At 47.5% G+C, this 17,143-nt stretch overlaps 1 protein-coding gene across 1 annotated transcript; it reads left to right on the forward strand.

Annotated features, from left to right (window-relative positions):
• Nucleotides 1–1,524: 1,524 nt before the first annotated feature.
• Nucleotides 1,525–5,037, forward strand: Zic1 (Zic family zinc finger 1). The gene is made up of 3 exons (XM_026385053.2): nt 1,525–2,506; nt 3,982–4,145; nt 4,840–5,037. The coding sequence occupies exons 1-3, from the start codon at nt 1,525–1,527 to the stop codon at nt 5,035–5,037; spliced, it is 1,344 nt and encodes a 447-aa protein (XP_026240838.1).
• The last annotated feature ends 12,106 nt before the right edge of the window (nt 5,038–17,143 follow it).

Below are 17,143 nucleotides of genomic sequence, written 5' to 3' on the forward strand. Positions count from 1 at the left end.
CAAAGTTAAGGGACCCTATCCACCTGTGTTTGGGGGGGGGCATATACGGGAAATCTGATTGATTTGATTAAGTTAAAAAAAATCAAGGCTACTGGTTACACTGAGAAATCACACCTAGTAAAGAGAGGAGTGCAAGTGTGCTCCCAAGATCTTAAATTATAAACAGGAGGGGGACTAGGCAAGAAGGAAGCAAACTTCAAAAGAAGCAAATAACAAAAGCCTCCTTTGCTGCCCTTGAAGGGGGAAAAGGGGGAAAGAAAGAAAAGAAAGTTGCTGAATCGGGACATTCTGGAAGTGCCTTTGCTGTGTTTACCAGCCCCATCCCCGCCTCCTGCTCTCAGAGACGCTCGAAGTCTCTAGTTTGTAATCGCTCAGTGGAGATCAGGTTTAAAGTAGGACCGGGGTGGGGTGGGGTTAAGAGGGAGAGAGGGAGAGGAGAGGAGAGAGAAGAGAAAGAGATGACTATGAGAAAGAAAAGAATTCGTGGCAAAAAAAAAAAATTTTTCCGTGAGAAGAGGGAAAAAAAATTGGCTAAAAAAAAGTTGCTACTCCTGGCAGCTCTGTTTGTCAAAAGGGGATGTCAAGCGCTTTACAATACCTGGGATTGATGAGGCGGGCGGGCCAATGAGCAGCGCGCGGCGTCTCGGCGCGCCCTCCGTTGGCGCGGCGGCTGCGGGCGGGGGGAGTGAGGGCGCACCAATCCTCGCCCGCGTCGGCAGCACGTGACACCTCCCCCTGCTCCCATTCATCAAGGGGGGGACGGTGTCGTCCTTTCAATTCATTTATCTGCAGGAATGATTGCTGCTATCAGTCTCGCGCTCACCGCCCGGCTGAGGAGGTGAAAGTTTCTCCCCAGGAAGATAAACCGCAAAAGACAATATTGTGCATGATTTGCGCCTTTTCTTTGGCTTTTTCTCCCCCCCCCCTTTTTTTTTTTTGCAAAAAGCGGAGAGGGAAAAAAGGAGAGTGAAGGAGCGAGGAGGCGAGCCTGAGAGAAAGGAGAGAGAGAGTGAGAGAGAGAGAGAGAGAGAGAAGAAAGGGCGAGGGGCTAGTGGAGAAGTGAGGAGGGGCGCGCGGCGCGAGGCGAAGAGAGGGCGAGCAGTGGTAGCTCCGGCGCTCACATTCCTCTATGCCACAAATCCTGGAGGAAGTTTTTTTGGGGGGCTGAGATGTTCCATGTCTTTCCTCGGGCAGCCTTGATTCAAGGCCCTTTCGGCAGAGACTGAGCGGCGAGAAAGTGAGAGCCGGGCCGGCGGGGTTTGCGCGGCGGACACTGGAGCCCGCTTTACTCGCTGCCTGCGGCCGTCCGGCTTCCCCACGCTTGTCCGGGCGGGTGCCCGGACGCGCCGCGCCACTGCCTGCAGGCTAAGACTTCGCTAGGTGGGTCGACTCCCCCTCCCTCCTCCTCTTCTTCCTCCTCTTCCTCCGCCTCCCGTTCCTCCTCCTCCTCCTCCCGATTTTCCCTCCTCGGCGGGCGAGGGTGGGGGGGGCGGGGGAGGCCGGGGCTTGCCCCGAGCAGCCACGATGCTCCTGGACGCCGGCCCCCAGTATCCTGCGATCGGTGTGACCACCTTTGGCGCATCCCGCCACCATTCGGCGGGAGACGTGGCCGAGCGAGACGTGGGCCTGGGCATCAACCCGTTCGCCGACGGCATGGGCGCCTTCAAGCTCAACCCCAGTTCGCACGAGCTGGCTTCGGCCGGCCAGACGGCCTTCACGTCTCAGGCACCCGGCTATGCGGCTGCTGCGGCCCTGGGTCATCACCACCACCCGGGCCACGTCGGCTCCTATTCCAGTGCAGCTTTCAATTCTACGCGGGACTTTCTGTTTCGCAACCGGGGTTTTGGAGACGCGGCGGCGGCAGCCAGCGCGCAGCATAGCCTCTTCGCTGCTTCAGCCGGCGGCTTCGGGGGCCCACACGGCCATACGGACGCCGCGGGCCACCTCCTTTTTCCCGGGCTTCACGAGCAGGCGGCGGGCCACGCTTCGCCCAACGTGGTCAACGGGCAAATGAGGCTCGGCTTCTCTGGGGACATGTACCCGCGGCCTGAACAGTACGGCCAGGTGACCAGCCCGCGATCCGAGCACTATGCCGCCCCGCAGCTGCACGGGTACGGGCCCATGAACGTGAACATGGCCGCGCATCACGGCGCCGGCGCCTTCTTCCGCTATATGCGCCAACCCATCAAGCAAGAGCTCATCTGTAAGTGGATCGAGCCAGAGCAGCTGGCAAACCCCAAAAAGTCGTGCAACAAAACTTTCAGCACCATGCATGAGCTGGTCACGCACGTCACTGTGGAACACGTCGGCGGCCCAGAGCAGAGTAACCACATCTGCTTCTGGGAGGAGTGTCCACGCGAAGGCAAGCCCTTCAAAGCCAAATACAAACTGGTCAACCACATCCGAGTGCACACGGGCGAAAAACCCTTCCCCTGCCCTTTCCCTGGCTGCGGCAAGGTCTTCGCGCGCTCAGAAAACCTAAAGATCCACAAAAGGACGCACACAGGTACGGAAACTGATGTAAGACACCCTTTCCCCAGTCCCGGGCCTGGTACCCGAAATCCGAAAGCCAGCGTCTGGGAAGCACACAAATCCAGCCGCGGTGCAGTCCCGGCATCAGGTTCTGGCAGGCAGGCAGCCAAGGTGTGCTCTGATTTTTAGTTTGGGGCTGGAAATTATGGGGAGGGGGAGGAAACGGAGAGAAGGCGGATGAAAAGGATATGAGGATATAGATTTTTTAAAATGAGGAATAAAAAGGGCCGGGAGAACAGGAAGCCAAGCTTTGCTTGGCAGAGCCCTTGAAGCGCTGGAAGCCGGAAGAGGTGGCCGGCTCCGAGCTGCAGCAGAGGCGCCTGCCGATCCAGCTGTAGGCATATCTGCATGCTCGCTCGTGGCCAACATCCCTCTCCAAGACTTAATTAATGGAGGACTTTGCTAAAAGAAAGGGCTGAGAAAGTTGAAGAGATAGGGTTCAGGGATGTATAAAGAAACAAAACAGAAAGAGAAAGAAAGGGATGCGGGTGGGTGGGAGGAAGTAATTTGGGATTTAGGAGGCTTTTGTAGGTTCATGCATAAGGAGAGGACACCAAATTTAGTACTGATGGGTTTGAGGGAAGGCTTGAGGGGCGAGGAGAGTCGGTGGAAGACGAGGAAGACCTTTCTGTCGTTTAGATTCCTTGGGGACTGTGTTTTTGTGTTTTTTTTTTTTTTAATACCGGATCCCCGCGTTGGCCTTTAAAAATAAAGACAAGTCGAAAACAGTTTAAGAAAAGAACAAAACAAAACAGAACTTCATGGCAACTCAAAAACTACAGACTGGGACAGGCAGGACATTCTGGGCCTCTTCCACCCATGAGGTGGGGAATCCGCTCTCCTTTTCTATTTTGGTGTGCTCGGTGATGTCTGAGAACCGCGCTTGGAACTTTGGATTTAACACCCAAGTCAGGGAAGAACTTGGCGCGCCCAGCTCCCCACTTCCCAGATTATGTTATAAAATGTGAGTGTATGTAGGGGGTGGGGTGGGGGAGGCGAAGAGGGGGTGTAGGGAGTTGGGGAGGAGATAGGGGGAGGAGAGAAGAGCAAAATAGCGGGAGAATTAGCCCAGAAAGTAAAAACCAGAAACCAAGAGCTTAGGTAGAAGCAACTCATAGTGTGTATAGCCCCAGGCAAAAAAAAAAAAAAAAAAAAAAAAAAGCCAGCATCCAGACCTGCTTCCACACTGGGATGTAAAAAATAACGACTACTATTACTATAAATACAATCTAAAAATAAAACTAGGTCTAATGTCTAATTGTACTGGGAACTAATAAATAGTTAAGATATTTATAACTCCACTGCAGGTATATGAAGTCCCGGATTTTTAAGCTTTCAAAGTGCTAATCCTGGGCCTCTGACTTTTTAAATTATTTCTATCGAAATTTTAGAAAAGGATGGCGGGATATATTCTAATGAGACCCCTCTCTTTCTCGCCTTTCTCATCAGGGGAGAAGCCCTTCAAGTGCGAATTCGAGGGCTGTGACCGGCGCTTTGCTAACAGCAGCGACCGCAAGAAGCACATGCACGTGCATACGAGTGATAAACCCTATCTTTGCAAGATGTGCGACAAGTCCTACACGCACCCCAGCTCGCTGCGCAAACACATGAAGGTAATCGCAAAGCTCTCGCCTTAGGCCTTCAGAGCTGGAGCGCTCTGTGCTCTCGGGCTGGGGTCAGGCGGCGAGTGGCAGCTGGGCGGCTGCAGGAGCCAGAGCTAGCGGGAAGGCGACGGTTCCACTCTGTTGAGTGAGGCCGGGCAGATTGGATGGGTCTGGAAAAGAGGACAGGAGCACCCAAGGCCGTTTTAAACTCAGTGTTTCATAAAAAAAAAAAAAAAAAAAAAAAGTTAAAAGAAGTGAGCACTCGCACCGTCACCGCGTGAATTTGGCCCAGAGCTCGGGAGCTAAAGCTGAGCAGCGGGTTTACGCTGCAGAAGCTGCCGCCATTGCGGTTGGCAGCATTGAGCGGAAGAGTTGGGGCCTGGTGCCCTGGCCGGAGCTTTTGCTCAACTAACTAAACCTGGGAAGGCAAAGTCTTGGGGAGCAAACCGTCCTAGACTCTGGCCTCAAACGAAGTGTCCTCCTTCCCAGGCCTTTTTTTTTTTTTTTTTTTTTCTTTTGTGAGTACACGGGGAGCTCGGCCTCCCGGCCGTGGTGGGGGCACCCAAGCCCCAGTGCCACCATCCTGCTTCTCCGGAGTTTAGGGGGATCCAGGGTTCGGGGAGGAGAATGCTGCCTTCAACAGCCTTGGCTGGCCGCCGAGCTGGCTCCTAATCTCCATAAAAACGCAACTTTATTCCCGCAGGTCCACGAATCCTCCTCGCAGGGCTCCCAGCCTTCGCCTGCCGCCAGCTCGGGCTACGAGTCCTCCACGCCGCCCACCATCGTGTCTCCCTCCACAGAGAACCCGACCACCAGCTCCCTGTCACCCTCCTCCTCCGCGGTCCACCACACAGCCGGCCACAGCGCGCTTTCTTCCAATTTTAACGAATGGTACGTTTAAAATCAGAAACAAAACACCGAACAAAACCCTATTTAAGAGACTGAACACACACGTATACACAATATTATTGAACGAACCCTGCGAATCCGAAACAACCCCTCCCAGACCCCAGTGTCCTTTTTTTTTTTTTTTTTTTTTTTTTAAAATAAAATCTGCCAATAGGCCCAGGACTGAGTCAGAGTGAGGAAGTATCAAACCTTCTTAAAATTTCCTTCACTACATTTTCTTTCTTTTTTTTCTTTCTTTCTTTTAAAAAAAATTTTTTTTTTGGCAAAGGCTTGCTAGCCGAGGTGCGGGAGGGGGGTCGAGGAGAAGGCGACCGCCTGACCAAATGCCGCCAACCCCAAGGGCCAATTTCTTGTTGGATCGAAACAGGCTCTCTGGGGCTTCGGCTTTTTTTTTTTTTCTTTGCTTTCTTGTAAATACAGAATTATTAGCTGAAAACTGTTCTGTTGGATTCTGTAAATAGTTATATCTTGGTTGGAGCGGGTGGGTGGGATCGTGGCGTTGTGTTCTTTGCATTGGGGGAGGGGGGAGGGGCCGGGGAAGGGGAGGGGGAGGGGGTGGGCGGCCGAAAGCCAACTGTTTGTACTGAATGGCAAGAATGTTCTAGTAAATGTGTACCAAAATGTGAATTACTTTGTACGATTACAGTCTCCACGTCGACCTAACAGACTATTATTGGTATTAATGTGCTTTTTTTTGTATAAAGTGCAAACATTTCGTCCCAAAGTCTTAAGTACTTTAGTGCAGTAAAATGTTGTTTCACGTCCTGTCAAGAATTCGTATAGTACGAGCCTGGATCTGCGTGTCAAACTGTTCCATTTGTTTATGTAAAGTGATATTAAAAGAAGATATAAACTATAACTGTCCATTGCTTTTGGCAAAAGATACAACCACATAATGTATATAATTCCTAGTTTCCATATTTATCCGCATGTAAAGGGCCGGTTTATCCATGTTACAGCTATTCAATATTTATGGCTAGAGAAACTCGTATGTACACTTTAGTTTCCAGAACTGTTTGGTAACCTTTCGTACCTTATTAAAGATTCTTAAATCTCAGTGATGTGGTAGGAATTTATTCTTCATATTCCCCGCCCCACCCCCAACACCCCCAGCAACCTGCTGCCTCTTCTGCCAGTCTTGGTGGGTTTCTGGATAAGCTCTCTAGTCCCTTGCCTTCCCTTTCTGTCATTGCAGGTCGTATAAACGTGATAAATGAACGCTACCCTGCTGGCTCTCCGAGAGTGTGTAATTAGTATTTATATCAAAATTTATGAAACAAATTTTCGGCCGCAGTATAATTTAAATGACCTTTGCAGACGTAGAATAACAACCATAAAAATAACAGAAATAGATTGCACAGGCGACATCAATATTAATGTAGGCGAATGGTGAGAAGCTCAGGGGCTCGCTCTACAGCCTGGCAAATGAACTTGCAGCGGAGGGTTCCGCTGTCCTCCAAATTAAATCCCCCGTTCTGAAACCGAGTTGCAGATTTACAATATCATATTTTAAATTGCTGTCTTCAATTAAACCATTTATGGTCATAACTAATTTTCAGAATGTCGATGCATGCTTTTCCAGGCCTTCCTTCTTTGTACAAAAGTAAATGTCCATAAAACGTTTCACTTACATTTTTTCAAACGTGATGCTAATTTAAATTAATTACTTCCTATGATATGTTATTATTCCTATAATTTTGCCACTGTTATTAGTTCTCTCAAAAAATACATCTAAGGCAGAGAATTATTTTATGTAATTTGATTATCTTTCTATCTCTTTTATTTATTTCTCATTTACTTAAGAAATTCGTTCCATTGGCTGGCGTTGATACAGTAAATTTGTAAATGAGGAGACAATATAAAAAATCTAAATTACTTGTGCTTAATGACTGTAGCAGAACGCCTTTTCTCTAAATCAGATTGTCTTTCTTGCAGTTTAGTTTGATAGATTTGCAAGCTATGCTGCTTCCATGAAGTTAGCTTCACTGGTAAGAACGCAGGCTTCTTTGTCTCTGCTTGTAGCTTGCATGATCGCCCCATTAGGCAGACGACGTAGCCCGAGATCACATATCAGGCCCTTGGCTATAGCTGCGAGGGTGTGGATGTGTTAGATCGGGCGGGAGAAACTGACCTAGCTGTGGGCAAGAAGGAAGGTGGATCTGATTCTTTAATAAACTGTGTCCAGGAAGTCATAGGCCAAAGTATGAATGTCCAGAAAGATCCTTATATCTGTTTTCAATCAGTATTAAATTTTCAAACCATACCATTAACCAATTCCAAAATTAAAATGTAGTATTGTCTTTAAGAATGCTTTGACTTGTTCCTTCCATCTCTTGGTATTTGTATTTGTCATTTTTAGGCAACAAAGTCTTATTTGCTGATGAAGGGGTTTGCTGCCCTTCCAGTAGCACATAGAAAACTGGGGACTGTGTTGTTTTAAACTTTTTAAAAATAGTTATTCTGATTATTGCAGGAATATTGGCCTTTCATGAAAAGAGCGCCACCTTGCAAAATTTGGAGATATTTAAGAAAGTAGAACACCTAAGAAGGAATTGCTGCTAGCTCTAAAAATTTGTGAGACCAAAACCTGGCCCCGTACAGCTTTGGAGAGATGAAATTGATTAACAGTGGATTATTTGAAGTGACTCCAGACACTGAGCCCAATAGTTAAAAATAGAAAGGAATAAAGATAGCTCATCTCTCTAGGAAAGATAACAGCTCAATTAATAATCTTTCCCTTTTTCATTAAAGTTGTCTGGGAACCTAATATAAGTATGGTAGTGATAATCATAATAATATGAGTACTTTTGGAGTTTTGCTTCCGCATTCAATAAGATAGTAAATGATGAGTTTACCTTTGTTTTGACCATCCCTAAATGCTGTTTACTTCAAATTTAAGATTATGAATGTCTCATTATTTGTTATGTAACTCATGCCTCTTTGGAGTGTGATAATGAAATACAACATACGATGATTTATGTAGAATATTTTGAAGATACATTTTAGAGGTAAATGTTCATTTCAAAACAACTTCATATTTCAAATATTTATTTAGACTTTGAAGGTCAAATAATTTTTATGTTATCATCTGAGGAGTCTTCTGTGTATGTTTATGTGTATTTATGAATAGTCTCCCCGTAAAGGCACTTTTATAATAGAAGCCAACATATATAGCAATCCCCACTTCTGCAGTCTGTGCTCCAATGCCCACCACAAAGAAAGAGTCATTAATGATGTAAGTCGCCTAAAATAATGCTTCAAACTTAAATGTAGTCTATTATTTTTCTGGTACCTTTAATGTCTGCTTCTTGAGATGTATTCTTCATACTTTTCTTCATGGACTATTAGGTTTTGAAATACATGAATGTGAACAGCGAAATATATTGTTAGACTCTATTTAGCAGGAGCTGAAGATGCTGCAAATGGCTGGTTTCTGTGTGTAGCTGTGGATTTTGATTTAGGCAGAAGGCCGTACTTGTTCATATTGTGACTGCATTGTATTCTGGATACTATCAAATGATTAGAACAGCTAACAAGTTATTAAAATGTTATTTTGTGTCAACAGAAAATGCCTGAGTACAAGCAATCATATTTGAGAAATGAAGAGAAATGAGTTGTGGTATGTGTGTGTACATTTATAGAGCAAGCATATAAATATACAAGCACCATTTATATGGGGGCTAAGTAATTTTCAAACATTTCAGATCCTTTGTTTTCTTCTTCAAAAGCTACCCCCAACTGCTTTAAGCATTTGCAGCTGATGATTTTGATTTTTTAAAGTCAAGCATTCAGGTTAACCTTTAAGAAGCAAACCACCACCAAAAGAAAGATGTAACCTTTCAATTGCCCCATCTGCTTATCATTTTTTTTTTTTTTGGCTTTAGCTGACAATGAAAATAGCACTAACCTTCTTCACTGATGGGCTTGGCATTTAGATGTTTTTATTTGTTGATTGTGAAGTTTTCTCAGAACTTTTAAAGGGTTGGCTACAGAACTACACCCCAAATTATTCACCCAGTCCCAAACCTTCCAGAAGTTCCTCTTTTGAGTTTCAAGGTGTAATCAGTGTCCTGGATCCTGTGTGAGTCATTACTGGTAGAGTTGGAACCTGAACATAGAGTGACTTGGAGAAGGTCCTGAGTCTTAAAGAATGGATTCAGTTCAAGTGTTCTGAGGAATGACTGCATGGGGTCTGCACGCTCAGAATGAAGACACTGAGCTTGTGCCCTTAACCCACTGTTGACTAGATATAAAGACATCAGATTTTACACATTCCTTACTTGCAGTTGTTTCCTTTTTCCAACTTAAAATACTAATTACTCATTCTCTCTAGGTAAAGAATTCTCACCTCTTCTAGCAACAAATGTAGTTCTCTGAACTATGAGTTCATATTGGGGTGGGGGAATGTTGCTTTCTCAGAGAGGCACAGTTGATATCACTCACTTTGGTTTTAGAATTCTTGAAAACAGAGTGGTAGTGGAAAGATTGATCCCATCTATGCCAGTCAAGCCACAAAAGTCTCTTTATCTATAATACCTTCTCTTTTAGCTTTTTAATCACCTCATCTGCCTCTGTAATATATATGTCCATTTATTTAAAAATAGTTAGATACAGAAAGTAAAATTTTTATGGGGGAAACTACACAACAACCTATTTTTTTTAAATGATAACTGCTAGATTGGGGCAAGAAGTAAAAAAATGTTCATAACTTATAGCATGTTACTTTCAAGCCTTTTTTCTCAACATCTATTGCAAATATGATGATTTAATAGGCACAGAATATGAACAATGTTCTCCTTTAATCTATGCAAGGCTGGCTGGCTCCAGAGTCTCTTCCTTAGCAAGAGGAAACACATCAGGCCAAAGTAAGGGCTATTTTTACCCCACAAGCTGGAATCTGTTCATCAGTTCCTCAGGTTGACTTCCACTTGAGAAAGAAGAGCTAATAAAACTATATGAAGATTCCAAATGATGCTGCACACTAGAGGTGAGTTATTTTATTAAGATTAAGAAATCAGATTTAGCTATCTAATATGAAAACTACATTTGGCAGTGATGATGCCACAGACTTGTGACTGTCAACTGAACACAACATTTTGACTGCCTCTGATGCTTGTGGGGCATCTCTGTAGGCATGTGCGAAAGGTGCACAGTGATACCTCCACTTACAGCACAAGATAAGCTATTGAGTGTGGGTGTAAACACATTGTAATCATTAACACCAGTTCTAAGGCATTCCACCTTAGCAAATCTAAAAATTGTTATTTCATCTCCATTGTGTAACAATTTCCATTAAGGTACAGAAAATAGGGACGTAAACGGGGTGAGAGAAGCTCATACTGTGATTCTTTTAAATTCTTTTCTGTCCATGGGGGGGGGGGATTCCTACCTGTGGTGAAGAAAGCTAAAGTTGGGGAGGAAGATGGAACTGGAAGAAAGAATAGGGGATGGGGTGGGGTGTACTTAAAGAGAAATGTTTGCTCTGGAGAATTTCTTGAAAGTATGGAAACGCAGGCTTTGAGGGTGGGTGTACAGGGAAATACAGCCAGAGTTCCACAGAAGGCTCCGCCGCTAGCGGTTGAGGGGCCTCCGGCGCCACCCCGCAGCCCTGCGGGGCGCTTTCCAAATCGCCGCGGCGGGCTCCGGCCGTGCTGGACGGATAAGGCGCATGCGCAGCTCGTGGCCCGCGGTTCCACGTGCTGATGAATATGCATGAAGCGCCCCCGCCCTTAGCGGGCTGAGGAGGGAAACGCGCGGAGCTTGGGCCTGTGAAAGTCTCTGGCCAGGCTCCCAAAATAGTGCGGCAGGGAAGCTGCACGTGTTTGTTTTCAAACCGCGCTGGTTTAAGTGAGTTCACAATGCCAGCAAAGCCTCCAGCAACCTGCGGACGCCGCCATCGGAACTGCGAGCCGAGCGAACCCAGCGGGGTCTCCCCTTCCCCAAGGGTCCGGGGCTCCCCGGTGCTTGAGTCCCAGCGGGCCACACTTCTAGGCTTGGAAGGCCGGGTTTCTGGTTTACACCGGGTCCAGTCGGGAATCCACCTCCTTTTATCCCCCTAACCCCCAACAAACTGGAGCTGACACCTTAGCTTTTCTTAGATCCCTTTCCCCTCAGAGAAGATGGGCCCTGGACTCACCTGGCCCCTAGATAGAGCCCAGGCCGGAGGCGACAGGGGCGGGGCAGTGGGGAATTTTCCTGGAGCCTGCCCTCTTTCCTTTCTCAGATCCCAATTGGAGTTCAGGTACAGGTTTATTGACTTCCTCTCTTGGTGATACTAGAGTTCTGCACAGTGAATGGTACTTTGTGGTCAGTGTGTTTACTGATTTCAGAAAGAGCACATAACCTGCCCGATGGAGAGGCCCACCCTGGTAAAAAATAAAATAAAAAAAATAAAATTAAAAAAAAAAAGGAGAGAAGAAGTGGAACGTCTCTGGGTCACCGATGTCTGCGGAGTTAACGCCTCTGGGTGTTTTACAAAATATTTGGTCCATTGATAGCGGGAATGGCAAACAACAGGTCCCAATCCTCCTCTGTATTTCACTTGCAACAGAATAGATGGAACCCACTTCCCTCACTGACAACAGGAAAGGCCTCGGTCACTACGCAGTTCACTTTACAGTCTAACTCAGAGTGCCAGTTCTGGAATCCTGAGACCACACCACCCGTCCAATAGCACTTGCCAAGTCTTTGGCTTTGAACTTGAGGACGCAGGGAGAGGTTTTGGAAACATTCCTGCCAGGACATGGCCTTTCTTCCTAACCAGCATCTGAGCTCAAGTCTAGTCTCAGACTGTTATAACCCGGGGATGACCAGAGAAGAGCATTTGCCCTGGGCTCTCTGCCTGCCTCACCACCCACCACCGCCCAGCGTCGGGCTCGTGGAGGCCTGGCAGAAGCCACGCACTTCCGATTCCCGGTGACTGTGAGCAAACTGGTTGGTGCACGAGGGTTCCCCTATCAGAGGCTCTGGAAGGCCTGGGCGACCAGTGTCTGGTCAGGGTCGCAGAATCCTTGAATCTCCGCCACAGGGGTCACCCCAGAATACCCTCCTTTGCGATTTGGGTCTTTCTGTGTTTGGATATGGGGGTCGGGGGACCGATCTAGACCGTCTGGCCTCACAGCTAGTGATGAGGACCTGTATGGCGCTTTCTCGGAGCAGAAAGCTCAAACCCAGCGTGGGTTCCCGCGTCTTTCCCAAAAGGCCAAGGCCCAAAGAACCCTTTTCATTTGGCGAGGGGCTTGAGGGAAGGGAGGGGCGGAGGCGGGAGCGGGTTGGGGTCTGCACGCCACCGGCCCGGCGCTGCGGACTTGCCGGGCTGCTCAGCTTGGCCGCCAACCTCCAAGCCGGGAAAGCAGTTATCCTCTCCTGGGCTGGAGAGCAGGGACGCCCCTTCCCCGCCCCCCCGGGCGTCCCCGGGGTCGGCGCCAGAGCCCTGGAGACCCGGAGGCTCTGGCTGATGGCGGCAACGCGGGCTCAGGAGCCTCCCCTGGCCAGGCCGTGCTTAGTCCGTGGAGGCGGCGGCTGGGGACGTGGGGGCCAAGGCTAAAGGGGACCCCACACCGCCTAGGCGTTTTCCTTCCCCTCACTTGCGCCTTAGCCTCTGCCCAAATTGCCTGTATCCAGTAGGACTGACTCTCTGCCCGGCTTTTCTCGGCTGCCAACCTTGCCCGAAATCTAGACCCCAGACCTGGTAAGTGGAGTTCTTCCCCTACCCCGCCCTACCACCCTCCCAGCGGACGCGGCCCGCGACTGCGCGCGCGCGCGTGGCCTAGGGCGCGCGCCAAGAAGTTGGGCCGGTTCGGAGCAGCCACGTCAATTCGGCCTTTGCCTCTGGAGCGTGTGAACGCTGAGGACTACAAGGTAGTCAGCAGTGTAGCGGGGCTCCACGATGAAGCAGGAGCAAGAGGGGCCCGGCCGTGCTCTCCTGGATCCTCTCTGGCCTTGTGGACACCAAAGCTATCTTTAAAAAAAATCAGCTTTCTGAGGGTCTTTAAAGAGGGATGGGCAGCGGGGAGGGGAATTGGCTCTCCCCCCTAAGCAGTTTCTAATCACTAAGGTCGCCAACAAAATTTACCCCTGATTTCTAGTGAAATGCTGTGGAACTATCATTACTATTTTAAGATTTTAAGGCGTCACAGCTTCTCAAATCTACGTGCCTCTTGAGGACATTTTGACAATTACCTTGTCCACTAACACCACTCCCTTCCCACTGGGGAAAAAAATAAACTTAATTTTTTAGCAATTGCCTTAGGACACGTCGTTTACATGTCACTGATGTGAAGAAAGAAGGAAGGAAAGAAAAACAGCCATGGCATTTCTGGGAGCTCCAGTGTGCTCTGTTATTGAAATGTGAAAGATGGATTTTTTGGGGGGGGAGGGGGAGACAGGGCGCTGGAAGAGGGCTTTTGAACCACTCTGCCCTGTTGCACGGGGCTGACCTTTGGCTGACACGGCCACGGAGCAGGCCGTTAGTTAACGAGGATTTGATACATTAGACATTCGAGCTGGGCGTGGAGACCCACGCTCTGAATCCAGATTTCGCTCAAATTAGTGTTCTAGGAAATGATCTTTCTAAGTCCTGAGGCTTAACCAAGTGTCAGGCGGGCCCAACCGATCCCTGCCTGAAAAGGGCAGGGAAGGATGCTGGATAAAAGTCACACCCCTAGCTCCTTTAAATAAACAAACAAATAAACAGCAAGAAACAACAAAACAAAACAAAAACCTTCTCAGAGCCATTCCTGAAACGCTTCAGGCCTCCACTTGGAGGCAAGGCTTGAATGGAAGGCTGGTCATCTTCTAATTAGAGTTCTTGTCTGAAAAGTCCTAACACCAGACAATCCTGTGAAGGTAGTGTCTCATTTAAGGGAATACTTTTTTTTTTTTTGAGACTGATATATATCTATATCTATTTGTTTAACTTGCAGTTTTGAAATACTAGAGTGGGACTATTTATATCCACCAGTCAGCGTGGCACTCACAGGCAGGACAGTCACAGGTTTTAAAGGCTTTTTCAAAGTTGATGAGTCTCAGTTTAATTTGGTTCGACTTATTCCCTGACTTTGGAGCCCACAAAAGGAAGGCAGGCTGGCCAGAGTCCTGGTCTTGCGCCGCGGCTGAACCTGCAGCGCCCGGGGTCTCGCAGATGACACTGCAGTTGGAGATGTGGCTGCAGCGGCGGGACTAGGAGGCCACTTACTTGGAGGGTGCGCCGACTCCCTCTATATGTATTGACGGACTGGACTCGGGGAAAGGTGTCCTTTTATTAAGTCGTCATTAAAGCTTTAACTTAAAAAAAAAAAAATCCCCAGAAAATGCTTTTCTTCTCTTTCCTTCAATGACAGAGCCCGCTGACTGCTCTCAATTGGAGAGGCAGAGAAATTAGCTCCAGCCTGAGTTCTAACCACTCTCAGGGTGGAAGCGGGAGGAAGGGAAATCTTGCTCTGGTCCTGTGCCTGTGGCCCTCCAACCGCTGACTTCCTTTAGCTGCTGCTTTGGGGAGAGGTCTCCCCCCACAGCAGCCTCAGTTTTCTGCACCTGAGTTGTCTTTTGCCGCTGGTTTTTGCTGGGTCGGCCAGGGCTTCTACTTGGGACTGCAGACAACTACAATAAGCAATTTGGGGCCTCAAATCTTTGCTCAGGGAGTCTCTACCCCACCTTCCTCCTGTCCCCCCTCCCCCACTACCCCCCTCCGGGGGTGTAAATGAAAAGATGGAAATTTAACGAGAAAGGCAACTACTATCATTAAAAAAAAAAAAAAAAGCCCAACAACTTTCAAAGTAAGGAGTCTAGGGAGAGAGATTATTCTCGAAAACTTATTCTGCAGAAATCCAGATAGGACAGGGCCTATGGAGCTCCAGGGTCAGTTCCACGGTGATCTCGTGTAGACTCAGTCCCAAGCACTGGCCCAGGACGCCCCAAACTTGGGTCCCTCCGACCGTGGGACGTGGGCTACTCCTACTTTTTCTGTATGGCAGAGGCCAAGGTCCCCTGTAGAAAAACCAAACCTTTCCATATTCTTGAGAACTCTCCACTTTGGCAGGGTGATAAAATCTAGTCTAAAGGTGAGGTGACAAGTGGGACAAGAAGGAAGTTGGGGAGAGGAAAAAGAGTGGATGGTTAATTGCGCTGTCGGGTTCTTTCCCCCAGTGACGGGTCTCCGCAACCTCTTCTACCAGGTTGATCTCTAGCGAGAAACTCCATGCGAGCAACTCCACGTTGTGTCGAGTTAAGGTAGAAACGGAAACGGTGAGTCCATTTCATTTTAGGTCCACATCTTTTGGATTCAGGGTAAAACAACTTTGCATTGACGCTCAAAAAAGAGGAAGGAAGGAAGCACTCTGTGTTCACAGACTTAGCCAGCTCTTCTCTCTGGCTCCTTTCTCCAAAACCCTCACCCTGGTCTAACCCGGGGAGCCAACGCTGGGGGTTTGGGCCTACAGACCTGGTCGCAGTCTGGGGTGCCCGCTAATCCTCCGGAGGTGCAAGCTTTGCGGTTTTAACTGGGAGAGGAGTTTCTAGCGGGCGACGAGGGAAGCCCCTTTCGCCCCCTCTGGGGCTTCATCCTGCGCTGCCAGGGGTTCCCGCTCCGCATCCCCCCTTGCAGCTCTAGCCCAGGCCACCCCAGGGACTGCTAGGGACCTGACGCAGGCAGTACGGTCGCTGACGTCAGGGGCTGTTGGCTGCCTGAACCCGAGCCCTGGCCATAGGCTCCCGGCGCGGGCATCATTAATTATCAGGCACGAAATGTTGCAAAGAAAACGCAAGCTATTCGGATCCTGGTTGATACATATTTTTTTCCCTCTTGTAGGGGGGGATCGGAAAGGAAGAGTAGAATAGGAAGAGAAACCAGATTGTTTCTCAAAACACCGTTACTAACTTCGCACCCTCCTCCCTCCAGGTCAAGCCCCGTGTCCACTCTTTTGTAGGTAGCGAGCTACGCATTTTCTACCTAGTTACGGGGGATTCCTGAAGGAAGTGCCAGTATTTGTTCATGTGGGAACCGCATCTCTGCAACTTCCCTGTAGATCAAACATGAAGGTCTTAATCATATCTATCAACCAAGGGGGGCATTGTCCCTCAAGCTGGATCTAGCTGGTTCATATCACCTTTTCCCGTTTGGTTCAGATCCTTTGCCCGAGATCAGATGTTGTTGTTATTCAATAAAAAGACAACCCTCCCCACCCCCGTCTCCGCCCCGCACACCGATAGGGCCAAGATAAACGAACAGAGCAATCTGGCATCAGGAATGAAACCTTTTATTTGTAACATCAAAAGTAGTTTTCCTTTTTTCTTTTGTTTTAAAAGGAATTATAATAACCAGCTTAAAATAGAATTTTAAACAGCTAAGCATTAACTTCTTCAAAATCACACCAGTTCGTGGTTCTAATTCTAATGCGTTATGAAAATTCTTCCTCTAAGGATCACTGCGGAGTAAACCCGGCGGAGCAGGGTCATTGAGAGGCGAATTCTCTATTGGGCTCTTCCCTGCAAAGAAAAAAAAAAAGGGGGGGGGGAAGCAAAAAAAAAAAAAAAAAGCATGCCATTCATATCGGAGTTCCACAGGTGATATAGAAGTGATGGGGTGGGGGGAGGATAAAAACCAAACGAATAAAGGGGAATCATACTTAAACTTAAAAACCTACTCAAATTAAGAGATTTTTTAAACATAAAAAAACCCTGCAAATTGAAAGAACTTGAATATTATCTTTTTTATCAAAACTAATTTCCTTGAAAGTAGCTAATTGACTCTTTTGAAAGATCTTATATGTAAAAATACTACTCACATTTATCGTGCATGTTGTTAGTAAATAACAGATTTTGAAAATAAAACTTACTTTTATAATAATGAAAATACATGTAAAATGTACTTGTCAGCACCCACAGGAACAGAATAAAAAGCCTCTCTAGTTATAGAAACAGCCAGAAGAAAGTGTTGCAAGGAAATAGTGGAATGTTTAACAAAGTAAAATAACAGACTGAATTTTTGAGTTTCTGTTGTAATTTTTAGAGCACTTGAAATTGGTTTGAATTATAATGGTGATTATTTTGTCCTAAAATTAGCAATTTGTTTTTAATCAATAGTTATAAAGTAACCACAT

This window comes from Urocitellus parryii, chromosome 2 (genome assembly GCF_045843805.1).
Source record: "Urocitellus parryii isolate mUroPar1 chromosome 2, mUroPar1.hap1, whole genome shotgun sequence".
In the NCBI taxonomy this organism is placed as follows: domain Eukaryota; kingdom Metazoa; phylum Chordata; class Mammalia; order Rodentia; family Sciuridae; genus Urocitellus; species Urocitellus parryii.